The sequence below is a fragment of the Haemorhous mexicanus genome, chromosome 5 (assembly GCF_027477595.1).
Source record: "Haemorhous mexicanus isolate bHaeMex1 chromosome 5, bHaeMex1.pri, whole genome shotgun sequence".
NCBI classification, from domain to species: domain Eukaryota; kingdom Metazoa; phylum Chordata; class Aves; order Passeriformes; family Fringillidae; genus Haemorhous; species Haemorhous mexicanus.
In genome coordinates, this window is record NC_082345.1 from 61,281,441 (window position 1) to 61,294,013 (window position 12,573).

At 40.2% G+C, this 12,573-nt stretch overlaps 1 protein-coding gene across 9 annotated transcripts in view; it reads right to left on the reverse strand.

Moving 5' to 3' along the window:
- Nucleotides 1-6,056: 6,056 nt before the first annotated feature.
- KIF21A (kinesin family member 21A) overlaps nt 6,057-12,573 on the reverse strand; it is an 87,034-nt gene continuing 80,517 nt past the window's right edge. For all 9 annotated transcript variants that reach the window (XM_059847320.1, XM_059847315.1, XM_059847318.1 and 6 more), the window contains 3 exons: nt 12,113-12,283; nt 9,086-9,285; nt 6,057-7,312 (listed from right to left, as the gene is read on the reverse strand). In XM_059847320.1, coding sequence (XP_059703303.1) covers nt 7,219-7,312; nt 9,086-9,285; nt 12,113-12,283 — 465 coding nt within the window. In that variant the 3' untranslated portion in view covers nt 6,057-7,218. The remainder of the gene's footprint in view (nt 7,313-9,085; nt 9,286-12,112; nt 12,284-12,573) is intronic.

Below are 12,573 nucleotides of genomic sequence, written 5' to 3' on the forward strand. Positions count from 1 at the left end.
GACGGCCTAAAATAAAGAAGGTAAATACTGATGATAGTGAGAATGAGGAAGATAAGCACAATCTCCTCTCTTTAAGAGAGGTGCCAACCGCTCCGGGAATTATTGGATATGTAAACATACCGATTAATACTGGGGACGTAAGAGCCTTTAAGAAAGAAATGGGAAGGCTGATGGATGATCCGTTGGGGGTAGCAGATAGACTGGATGAATTTCTAGGAACAAGGAATGAGAAATGATAAGGCAAGCCAGGATACGGACTGGGAATGTAGAAACCCCCAGGGAGTGCGAGGAGAACAGAAATGGCCCAGCCAGAGACCGGGGTGGGGTGCTCAGACAGAGGAAGGTAGATGGAAAATGATAGAACTAAGGAATATGGTAATACAGAGTGTATGGGAGGTGGTACCAAGGGGGCAGAACATTAGCAAAGTATTCAGGGAATTCCAGGGGAGGGATGAAATGCCCACCGAATGGTTAGAAAGGCTGAGAAGAAGTCTCCAGATATATTCAGGGACAGACCCTAATTCCCCAGTCAGGGAGACCCTGTTTTGTTGTGAAGTTGTAGGAAGATATACAGAGGAAACTTGAGAAAATAGAAAACTGGCAGGAGAAAGGATTGCAGGAATTACTTAGAGAGGCACAGAAGATTTATATGAGGAGGGATGAAGAAAAGCAGAAGGCACAAACAGAAGTGTTAGTAGCAGCGGTTAGGGAAGCACAGAAATAGGACCGTGCCCAAGACCCTGTAAAACCAACACAGAACCACCAATCTTAGAGGAGACAGAACCTCTCCCAGAAGAAGAACTCAGTCAGAAAGATATCCTGGAGTGCTTTTATTGCAAGAAGAAAGGGCATTTTAAGAGAGAGTGCAAAAAGAGGATGAAAGATGAAAAAAATCTTCCAGGAAGATTAGAGGTGTCAGGGGCTTTTTAATTTAGGGTTCAGGACATCCAGAGAGCCCTTGATAAAGCTGAAGATAGGACCCCAAAAACAGGAACTGATATTCTCAGTAGATTGGGGAGCTGAGCTGAGTACTGTTCAGCCATTGCCACCAGGGTGCACTGAAAGCAAAGATACCATGGTGGTAATCGGGGCAAAAGGGGAACCCTTCAAAGCTCCTGTTGTTAAAGATGTAGAAATAGAATCAGAAGCTAGGTTTTGCTTAGGGAATATACTACTGGTCGAAGAAGCAGATTATAATCTGCTAGGGAGAGACTTGATGGTAGCTCTGGAAATAAGTCTGATTGTTCAAGAATCCCAATATGTGGTAAATTTATATAGATTAACCACAGAGGATGAGGATAAAATAGATCCTAAAGTCTGGCATAACCCAAGGGGAAGCTGGAAGGCTAGAAATTGAGCCAATCCGTATTGAAATTGAAAGACCAGAAAATCCAATTAGAATCAAGCAATACCCCATTCCTATGGAAGGAAGGAGAGGATTGAAACCGGTGATAGATGAGCTGGTAAAAAGGGGGACTTTGGAACCTTGCATGTCTAGGCATAACACTCCTATCTTGGCAGTACAAAAGACTGATGGTAGTTATAGGTTAGTACAAGATCTTAGGGCTGTGAATAAGAGGACTAAAACTCTATTTCCTACAGTCAAATCCTTACACCTTATTGAATATTATCTCTCCTGAAGATACCTGGTATAGTGCAATAGACTTGAAAGATGCTTTTTGGACTTGTCCCTTAGCTGAAAATAGCCGGGACTATTTTGCTTTTCAGTGGGAAGACCCAGAGATAAACAGAAAGCAGCAATTCAGGTGGACATCTTTGCCTCAGGGGTTTGTAGATTCACCAAATCTGTTTAGTCAGGCTCTTGAACAATTATTAAGTCAATTTGTGCCAATAGAAAGGACTAAATTATTACAATATGTGGATGACCTATTGGTAGCTGGTCCAAAAGAGGAAGATGTAAGAGCAAGTACCATAGCATTACTAAATTTCTTAGGAGATAAAGGATTAAAGGTTTCAGAGTCAAAACTACAGTTTACTGAGCCCGAAGTTAAATATCTGGGACATTGGTTGTCAAAAGGAAAAAAGAAGTTAGACCCTGAAAGAGTAGCAGGAATTGTTGCTTTACCCTCCCCACGGACAAAAAGAGAAATTAGACAGCTATTGGGACTTCTAGGGTATTGCAGACAATGGATTGAGGGCTACAGTGAAAAGGTAAAATTCCTGTATGAGAAACTCACTACTGATGGGTTAAAATGGACAGAACAAGATGAGGAGGGATTCAAAGCATTAAAGAAACACTTATGGCAGCTCCAGTATTGAGCCTTCCCAATGTAAAAAGGCCATTTCAGCTCTTTGTGGATGTTAGTAGTCATACTGCCCATGGAATATTAACATAGGATTGGGAAGGAACCAAGAAACCAGTGGGGTGTGTGTCAAAACTTTTGGACCCTGTGAGCAGGGGGGGGCCCATTTGTTTACAAGCAATTGTGGCAGTAGCACTGTTAGTAGAAGAAGCTAAGAAAGTAACTTTTGGGGCTCCGTTGGTAGTTCATACTCCTCATAGCATAAGAAGTACATCACAACAGCAAGCAGACAAATGGCTCACAGATGCTAGACTCTTGAAGTAGGAGGCTATATTGATCCACTCACATGATTTGGAATTATGGACAACTACTGCACAAAATCCAGCTCAATTTCTGTTTGGGGAAGCCTTAGGGAAGCCTACTTATGATTGTGCCGAGGTGCTGGAACTGCAGACAAAAATAAGGCCGGATTTGGAGGAGGAAGAATTAGAAGAAGGAGAAAAATGGTTTGTGGATGGGGTCAGTGAGAGTTATAGAGGGGAAAAGAAAGTCAGGTTATGCGATTGTGAACGGCAAGATGGGAGAAGTAGTAGAGTCAGGACCTCTGAGTGCTAGTTGGTCACCTCGGGCGTGTGAATTGTATGCAGTATTAAGAGCCTTAAGAGAATTAAAGGAAAGAAAGGAACAATTTTTACAGATTCAAAATATACATTTGGGGTAGTCCATACTTTCGGAAAAATTTGGGAGGAAAGAGGACTAATTAATACCTGAGGACGAGGTTTGGTTCATGGGGAAATAATAAAACAAATCTTAGAAACTATCAGGGAGCCAGAGGCGATTTTGATCATACCCATGAAAGGACACCAAGCAGGAATACAGTTTCAAACTCGAGGAAATAATTTGGCAGACAAGGAAGCTAAAAGTGCAGCTTTATTGAAGGTAAGTATTCCGAAGTCAAGGAGAGTGAGACCTGGGAATATCCCCCGTATCCTTCCCAAAAGGAAATTGAAGGATATGAGAAAACAGGGGGAAGGTTAGAGGAAGGTAAGTGGAGATTGCCAGACGGGAGAGAACTACTATCTAAGGACCGTACCAGAAAAATTTTGAGGAGATTACATCAGCAGACTCACTGTGGGGCCCAGGCCCTTGCAGAAGGATTTCTGAGATTCTTCAGGTGTAAGGGGATTTATGAATCGGCCAAGCAGGAGGTGCAAGGATGCATGATCTGCCGGAAGATCAGTTGGGCCAGGGCACGACAGGCTGTATTGGGAAGCCGTCCAGTAGCATACCATCCTTTTGAAAGGATCCAGGTAGATTTTACTGAATTGCCCAAAGTAGGGAGGTATAAATTTATATTGGTAATAGTCGATAAATTAACTCATTTGGGTAGAGGACTTTCCAAGCTCTAGGGCTACAGCTCAGACAGTGTCAAAAGTACTACTAGAAGAAATTGTGCCCCAAAATGGAATAATAAATTACATAGATTCGGATCAAGGGACACATTTCACCTCAAAAATCATTAAACAACTAGAAGAGGCTTTGGGAGTCCAGTGGGAATACCATACCCCGTGGCATCCTCAAAGCTCAGGACAGGTTGAAAGAATGAATCAGACATTAAAGGCCCAATTATCAAAACTAATACTAGAAACTAAGATGTCCTGGTTAAAATGTCTCTCCTTAGCTTTACTAAACATCAGGACCATGCCTCACTCTAAGACAGGGGTATCACCTTTTGAGATGTTTTACAGAATGCCTTATGAACATGGGATGCCAGTAGGACACCCTAGGATAGAAGATGAACAAATACAACCCTATCTAATAGCAATAGATAAAAATCTACAGGAATTGCAAAAGCACGGGATAGTAACACAGAGCACTTCCTTGGGGTTTGCCATACATAAAATACAACCAGGAGATAAAGTACTTATAAAAGCCTGGAGGGAAGTCCCCCTCACCCCTCACTGGGAAGGTCCTTTTCTTGTCCTTTTAACCACAGACACAGCAACTCGAACAGCGGAGAAAGGCTGGACACATGCACCTCGGGTGAAAAAGGTCAAACACTGGGAAGAGACACCTGAGTGGAAAGTTACCTCTTCCCCTGGAGACTTAAAGATAAATTGGACTGGCCCAGTAAATGACCAAGAGGGATCGGGTAAGTTGTATAGTGACTGGTTGTGAATGCTATCCATTCCTCTATTTTAAGTGCGAATATTGTAATGAGATTTGGGTCACAGACTGTAAGAGAGGATATAGGCCTAAGGGCTTGTGACCAAGGTGTATAGAGGATGAACAGTATCTGACTAGCCATATCTTAGAACCCGCTACTGATTTGGGCACAACAGAGTTGGATTCCCCAGAGTGGTATCAGTTGTTTAAAAACGGGATAGGGGAAAAATTGGATTCAAAAGCGCAAGTCCCAACAGTCGAGTGCCGGAGGTTGAATAAAGTGCCCTGCAGAGCAAATGCGGTCAAGCTATCAAGGTGGGGCACCTTTAAAAGGCGGTGTGCGGCTCGGTCCAGGTATGGAACCCTGGAAGAATATTCTTGCTGCTGAGAAGATGGTTTACCTCGCCACTGGTAGCAACCCAGGGGGCATAGGCAAGGGCAGAGGAGTACACCTAAGGGGAATCCTGATGGGCCTGAGCCTAGACTAGTTGTTCTAGTTTGCAGAACAACTCGTCTGCAGAAATTGAGTCAAATTCCCAAAGCGTCTAAAATAATGAAATTAGGAGGAGAAGTAAACAGTGAGGTGGCAGAAGCCATGGCTAAATTTGAGGAACAGGTAAAAGAAGATGGGATTGTTTATAGAATATACCAGGAAATACCACAAGGAGAATGGGATAAAAATGGGGAGTCCGAAGAGGACAAAGGGGGTCCCTTTCTCCTCCTAAAAACACTGAACAAATAGGTTATAGAAACTGGAGTAGTTATACAGATTTAGCAAATCTTGCAATTAGTTGAAAAGTATAAAAATTGTAGAAAAGAGCACGAATTAATGTGTCTATGCAGAAGGGGAGGGATTGTGATATATGTTATGGAATAATTCGTGCCTGTGTAAAATATACATGAAATAAGTTGTGCTTGTACGAAACATTCTTAAACATTTAAAACCACAAGCCGCAGCCAGGAAAGAGATTGCTTCACAAATTGTGAAATCATAGACGGCAGCAAAGAGAAAAAAAAACCTAATCAGCAAAGAAAAGACGTGGCTCCATGTGGAGATGGGCCCTTTCCTGGGACAGTCCAGAGACACTCAAGTGATGAATACCCGATAAGTATCTATGATCAAGATTGTCGGAGTTGTCAAGGGTGTGCATCCCAATGCCAGGTTCCCGTAACTCGACAATCAGTATTCATCACTTCCCAGAAACGGTTTTGTCCAGCCCAGCACAGAGAAAAGGAAACTACATGAATATGTGAAGTGACAAGAAGAATAGGAGAAACTCTGCCCCAGGGGGAAAAATCATATAAAACCAGTCCAGCAGAGACAGCATTGGTGAAGAGAGGGGATCCGAAGCGGTAGAGTTCGGATCAGGGTTCATGCAGTGCCGATCCCAGGCTCGACGCTGTCCCTTTGTGGCTATTGGAGACCAAATCTTGGTTGCAAAATAAAAACCTTTTTTACTGATTATTGATTTGGCTTTATTATTTATTACTTATAACAATGGGATATATGGGCTAAGGTGCTCACCAAGCTACTCTACTGAACTGTATAAAACTGTGGGTTTAAACTCAACACCTTTGCAAAGGAAGTGAATTTTTTATAAGGAAGTATGATGGACAAGGCAAAAAAGCAGTTCACATTCACATCTTTATTTGTTACTACACAAGCTATAATTTACAGACTGATATTTTCTGAAAAATAAAAACAAAACAACCAAAAAAACCTCAATATCCAAACACTTTGTCTGAGTCTACATAAAATTTTTTAATTTGCAGAATTTACAAATTAATATTCAGAGCAGTTGGGTAAATTATACATCCTCCCTCAATATCCAGGTTCCAAGAGCTTTAAAAGTCATACAGGCACAAGTTAAGATATTTTCTTTATACAACCATCTATTTACATAGCTTTTCCCAATAAACGTGGTTCAGTTCTCAAAGTAACTGCCAAGGTTTGCAAAACAGTGTATTTAAAATACATTTAGCAGCATATAAAATTAGATAAAAAGGAAAGACAATTTGCTTAAAAAAAAAAGAAAATGTGAGATGATAGAAACAAATCCGTAAGAAAAATAGATTAAGATATATTTATCATGACATTATGAACATCTAGTCATTGCAGAACACAGGCAAAACACAAATAAAACATAGCCATTTGTGGGCATTTGAGTTCTAGTCCTGAGCACAGAGTATACACAGCTGCACAACTTTGGTCAACACAGATTATATGCTATCAACACACAAATCATATGGCATTTGCTGTTAGCAGGATACAGCCATGTCAGGTAGATGTATCGTTAACAGCTTCTTCCCATCTATTATTCACTCCACTTTCCTAACAACAGTGTAAGTGACCTTTAAAATCTTCAAACTGCCTCTCATAATCAAAGGCTTATTCCTGGAACACATTCCTTCCCCTCTTACCCTAAAATGCAAAACAGCTGATCATACTTGTGAGTGAAATACAGCAGAGCACTTTTGTTATATATTTCAGGTTATAATTTTGAGATGGTCATTAGAGAAGACTGAATTCCAGTTAATTTAAACTGCAAGTATTACATATGCACACAAATTCAGCCATAATATATAGAGATACATGTGACTGTTGAGACTCAAGCATGTTACCAAGAGGTTATTAAATACAGTACATATTTTAAGGACAGCAGGTCTAGTGGAAGAGTTCACACATTTTCAGTCCATTCCAGTCATCAGTGTTTAACTACTAGACATACAGCAAACTGCATAGAGTGCACCTCAAACTGATCAACTTATTCCTTTATCCCCTGTAATTTCAATTACTGGCAAGATCTTCATTTGCATCTCCTGTATCTGAGATCTGTCCATCAATTACATTTCGAGCTTTCCAGATCCTCACAGTGCGGTCACTGAAAACCAAAACAAAGCAGCATTAGAGCACTGTGATTACACTGGGGAGGGAGAGAGGGCCAAGGGGGGGCTGGGGACACTTCCTTAAAAGCTTGAGTGTCTTATTCAGAAAGGTATTGTTGGCAAAATACCAGCTCTTTAATGGACATGCAAGGGTTATTCCATCTCCAGGAGACTTTGTAATTTAACATGTACAACACTGAAGATTCCCTAACCTTATCACAGCACTGGCTATGACCTTTAGCCATCCAAGAATGTATAAAGACTTTATGCCTAAGGAAAGAGGTGTCAGTCTATCATAAGAAAAAGTAAAATAAAGCACAAAACCACAAGACAATATGAAGTCCTAACTCTCCAACAAAAATACCCAACAAACCCAAACCCATTTGCAAGGTGCTAGATAGCACATACCAGTGAGCTGGTGCTTAGAAGCCCAGACTGTAGTTATGTACTTTTGGAAAAAAAAAAAAAAAATCACTATTTACACAATTTTAAAGTATATGTAAATAAAATATCATATAAAATGTGTTACAAAACTCTGTTATAATTTAGCAGTAAAATAAAAGAGTTAGTCTTGTTAAATAGCAATTTATTCCATGAAAGGGAAATTATGAATTTCTCATAAACATTAGCTTGAGTGACTAGCCAACACTGGTTCATATATTCCTCACAAACCCCTCAAAAGAAACCAGCAGGCAGAGCAGACTTTATGACAGTTAAAAGTATTTTCTGACTTGTGCCTTCATTTCACTGTAAATTGTTAGAGACCATATAAATTTTTCAGACCTTAAGCCCACTGCTAGAAATACCAAAAGACCAAATTTTTTTTTTTATGACAAAAAAAAGAATTAATTTCAGATGCATGTATGTTCTAAATGGATTAATAATTTTTAGGCAAAGAGAGACAGAAGCTTTGGCTTCTCTACCCCTACCTATAAGTGCTTAAATATAAAACTTGACCACCAAATATGAAAACCTGGCAACTTTGAAATCCTGCTATGAGTCAGAAAGACCTGCTTGTAATCCTGAAGGCCAGAAGCTTCCACAATTGGCACAAGAACGTAACACATCAGCTTTCACAGCTCCTGAGCTCAGACTACACCACAAAGGAGCTCTGTTGCCATCTCCTGCATATTCTCCATAATAAGGTACTTTTCTTGGTCAATTCCCCTGAGGTTTCAGGTCCTCAATTTGCTCACTTTTACTGAGCAAACAAATATTCAAATCAAGGTGTTTACAGGACAGTAGGATTGCTTGCAAAGCTTCTGCTGTATGCCAGCACTTAAAAACAAACCAAGCACAAACCAACAGCCATGTGCCATGGCTTTTAGGAGAATCTGCACACGTAAGGAATGAGCCTTACTAGGAAATAGTCCAGCTTTAGAGACAAGCTTATGAAGTTCTCAAGTACTTCCAAATTATCCCTGCCATCCTGTAGATCAGTGGTCTCCAAACTTGTTTTGATCATGCACCCCTACCACTAAATTTTTTTTTAAGCCCACACTGCTGTGTATATTTATTAATTATATACACATACCACTGAGTTCTACTCATTTATTCCAGCACCCCACTGGGTCATGTTGTGCATCCTCTGGGGTGCAAGCACCCCACTTTAGGGATGGCTGTGATAGATATTAGCACTGAGGGGCATGGACTGGACAAGGTCTCCTGATGCTTTCTATGAAGTGAGTTACACCTGTCCTAAACACATGTGCATGGACAGAATTCTAGCAGGGGACACAGAAAAGAAAGATTCATGGAGAAGAACTCACTCTGCTGCTGTAAAAATCTGGCTGGAGTTGGTGCAGATGGCATTTATAGGGCTGTCATGTCCCTTCATCTCCCCAATGGGTGCAAAGGTATCCACGTTCCAGAGCTTGAGGGTGCCGCCCCTGCAGCCGCTGAGCAGAACCGGCACCCCGGGCACCAGGCCAAGGGCACAAACCCAGTCCTTATGAGCATTAGGAACTTGCTGAAAGAGAGAAGGCAAACAAGTCTCACAGGGCTGCAAAAAACTCCAGAGGAACAAGCACCGAAGTGGAAAAATCCCAAGCTGTAAGCCTGATTCCTTGTCCTGCAGCAGTTTTGCTATGTGGCTCTGGGTGGCTTCTGTACCTTTAGAGCAAGGAGAGTGCTAACTTCCAAGAGTGTTTCTTTTTGTGAAATAATACTGCAAAGCAAGAAGAAAATCTAATATGCACAATTGACCTAACGTGGAACAGAAATCAGTTTAGGATAATACAAAGTCTACATGCTTTCTAATGCATATTTGAATGCATTTTTGAACATATGGTCTCTGTATATGTTTCAAGTCTCTATAACTGCTATAAAACACATCAAAAGAAAATCCAAAATACTGCACAAAAATACACCAGGAAGACAGAAGCTGTGTTTACCTTCTTTCTTTCCTCTTTTCCCACTACACGTTATAAATTGATTTTGTCATGTTGCACTTCACAAAAACACTTTAATTCTTTCTTGAGGAAGGGCACTAGCATTTTAGTTCTCATTCAGAAAGCAGAATGCTGCACAGACCAGCTGACAACCACATCCTTTTGTTGTTCTCATATTTATTTGAACATATTATTGTTCTCACAAACAAATACACAGGGAAAAATAATAATATGGGGAAATAATAGCCAAAATTTGCTGTCTTTTGAATGTGGCTTTTCTCTAGGTCAGCTTGGTAAGAATTGCCTTGCTGCTTTGCTCATAATGGAGTACATTCAGATTTCTAGGATCACCTTGGTGTTTCATTTATAACATACACAGCTACCACAGCACTGGTAGTTTGATTCTGCAGCAGTTCATGAAACTGGGAGTGGCAGGAGGGTGGGGTGGTCGTGGTTCTTATAAATCCCAATTTTGTGACTTGGGATGTGCAACACCAAGTGAAGTAGATGATCTCCAAATTCTTTTGAATAGCATGCTTGTTAAGGGATTTTCAGCAATTACAGAGGATCAAACCTGGTCAACATGTGTATGCCAAACCAGAACCTCTCATGCAACATTAGCATTTCTGCTGTGAAGCAGCTTGGCTCTGTTTCAGGTTTTGGTTGCTGGGTAGATTAATAAGAGCAGCTGTTCAGTCTGCAACCTTGGAGGTTTTGAAAACTCAGCTGGGCAAGGCCTTGAGAAACGAGACCTAACTACAAAGTTGGCCTTGCTTGGACCAGCGGGACAACTTTACATTGTGTGACCTTGAGTGGGCCCTTCCACTCTGAATTATCACACGATTAGCAAAGCAACAGTATTTCTCATTCCCTGTAAAAGACAATAAATAAAGATTATTTCTATTCTGTCAAATGCTTCAGTCTCACCTCCTTGAAAAACTTACAGCATTTTATAGAAATAAAAAGAAAGAAGGAAGTGTGAGATGATTCCTATCAAGTTCTAATTTTCAAACCAACAAACAGGGGAAGGCAAAGTAGAGAAATTATGACCACATAACAAAAGTAAAGCGAGGAAAGTGATATAACTAGTGCAATTTACAATCTTATTCACCCCTCATCCTGTACTCTTTCTGATGTTAAATTAATTGCAGTAGCAAAATGCATAATATTTAAATGAGCCTCAAATGCAAGAGTGAAGACACTCCTTAAAACTTTAATGGAGTCACTCTGAGAATACAAAATCTTTCCAGTGCCTGTGATTTTGGTACAAGCTACTTAGCACATTTTTCTGGACAGACAGATGTGAGGGCAGACGTACCAATATGGGCAAGTGAAGATTTTCTGTAAGATGCTAAATTTATGAATCCTTCTTTTAACTGGGAAGTCTTCGTAGTATTCCGAAAAGGAACTGGCACTGAACTGGATGATTTTGAATGAAGGTCAAGAAAGTTTATATATTTACAGAATACTAAGTATGCCCACATAGAAATTTTCTTTTTAAAGTAGCCAGTCCATTATTTTCTCATGTCCCAATACTTTAAAATTTTATTTGTTTCCTTGCTATCAGTCTGCATATTAAATGCATGCTCTTCCTTTCCCTAAAAATTCCTGCAAAAACAGCACTCTCTTCTGTTTTTCTGCCTTTTTCTGGTATTTGTTTTTCTGCCTTCCAGTTCTCGCTCAGTCTCAAGTTAAATAATCACAACTATACCTCAAGAACCTCTCATAAGACCTAGAAGAACAGATCATCTTATAGCAGGTAGGCAAAAAGCAAAATTCTTCATGCCAAAAAAAATTGCAGTTTCCCTGGATTTGAGGTCCTTTTACACCCACTCCCTTTTTTTCCTTTTTACATAAGGAAAAACATACAGCAAATGTGTTCTGACAGCAAGTGTTATTATGAGTGTGCTGTATACACAACATAACACCTGCACTGTATAAGGAGATGATCTAAGGTCCAAGACTGGGTGGAGTGAGATAGGCTGTAAAACCTCTTCACAAGAAAATATTCCGTAGCCTGATCTAAAGTACTGTTTCTCATTAATGAGTTCCCAATCCAAAATTTACCAACTTGTCAAAGACAAGTATCCAATGATTCCAGTCACAGATGAGGCAACTGCTGCTTTTATTCTGAAGCATTAAAACAACCCCCACGTACTCAGAGCTAAAACAGGATAACCACTTCATCAGAATTTCCTGATGCTACATGCACAGAAGAGAAAAGCAACTGCATGTAAAGATCAAGTACATTATTGATTTCTTTCTTAGTCAGTGCTCTATGCCTTCCCTATTAAAAGCACAAGTGTCTATGTGAATAGTCATTGTATGAGCCTGAAAACATTTATACAGCCTGAAAACAGTTCTACAGCGTGACTGTCACAGCAGCTGCATGATTTTTTGCATTACCTGAAGAAGGTCTTTTTGAGACAAATCCCATTTCTTAATTCCATTATCTCTTGAGCCACTAAAAAGGTTATCTCCCATAATAGCAAGTGCTTCAATGCCATCATAATGAGGAGGTTCAAAATTGTGTGTAGGACTCACGCTTCCAAGAGCCCCTTCAGTCACATCAAACATCTAAAATAAATAATAAAATGTTATATGAAATTTTCTGCCATCTAACCTGCTTGAAAGTCATGCAGCAAATAACTTTAGGGAAAAAATTTATTACAGTCTTATTACAGGCCACAGTATCAGGATGTATATTTGACAGAATTTATCTACCAGAACCACTCCTTTCTCCTCTTCCACCTCTTGACTGACTTCAGAGAAGACTTATCTGGGAAGAATACTACTACTTGAATATCATATACACAGCAGCTTCACAGGAAGGGCCCATATATACCCTGTGTGGTGGGCTAGAGAAA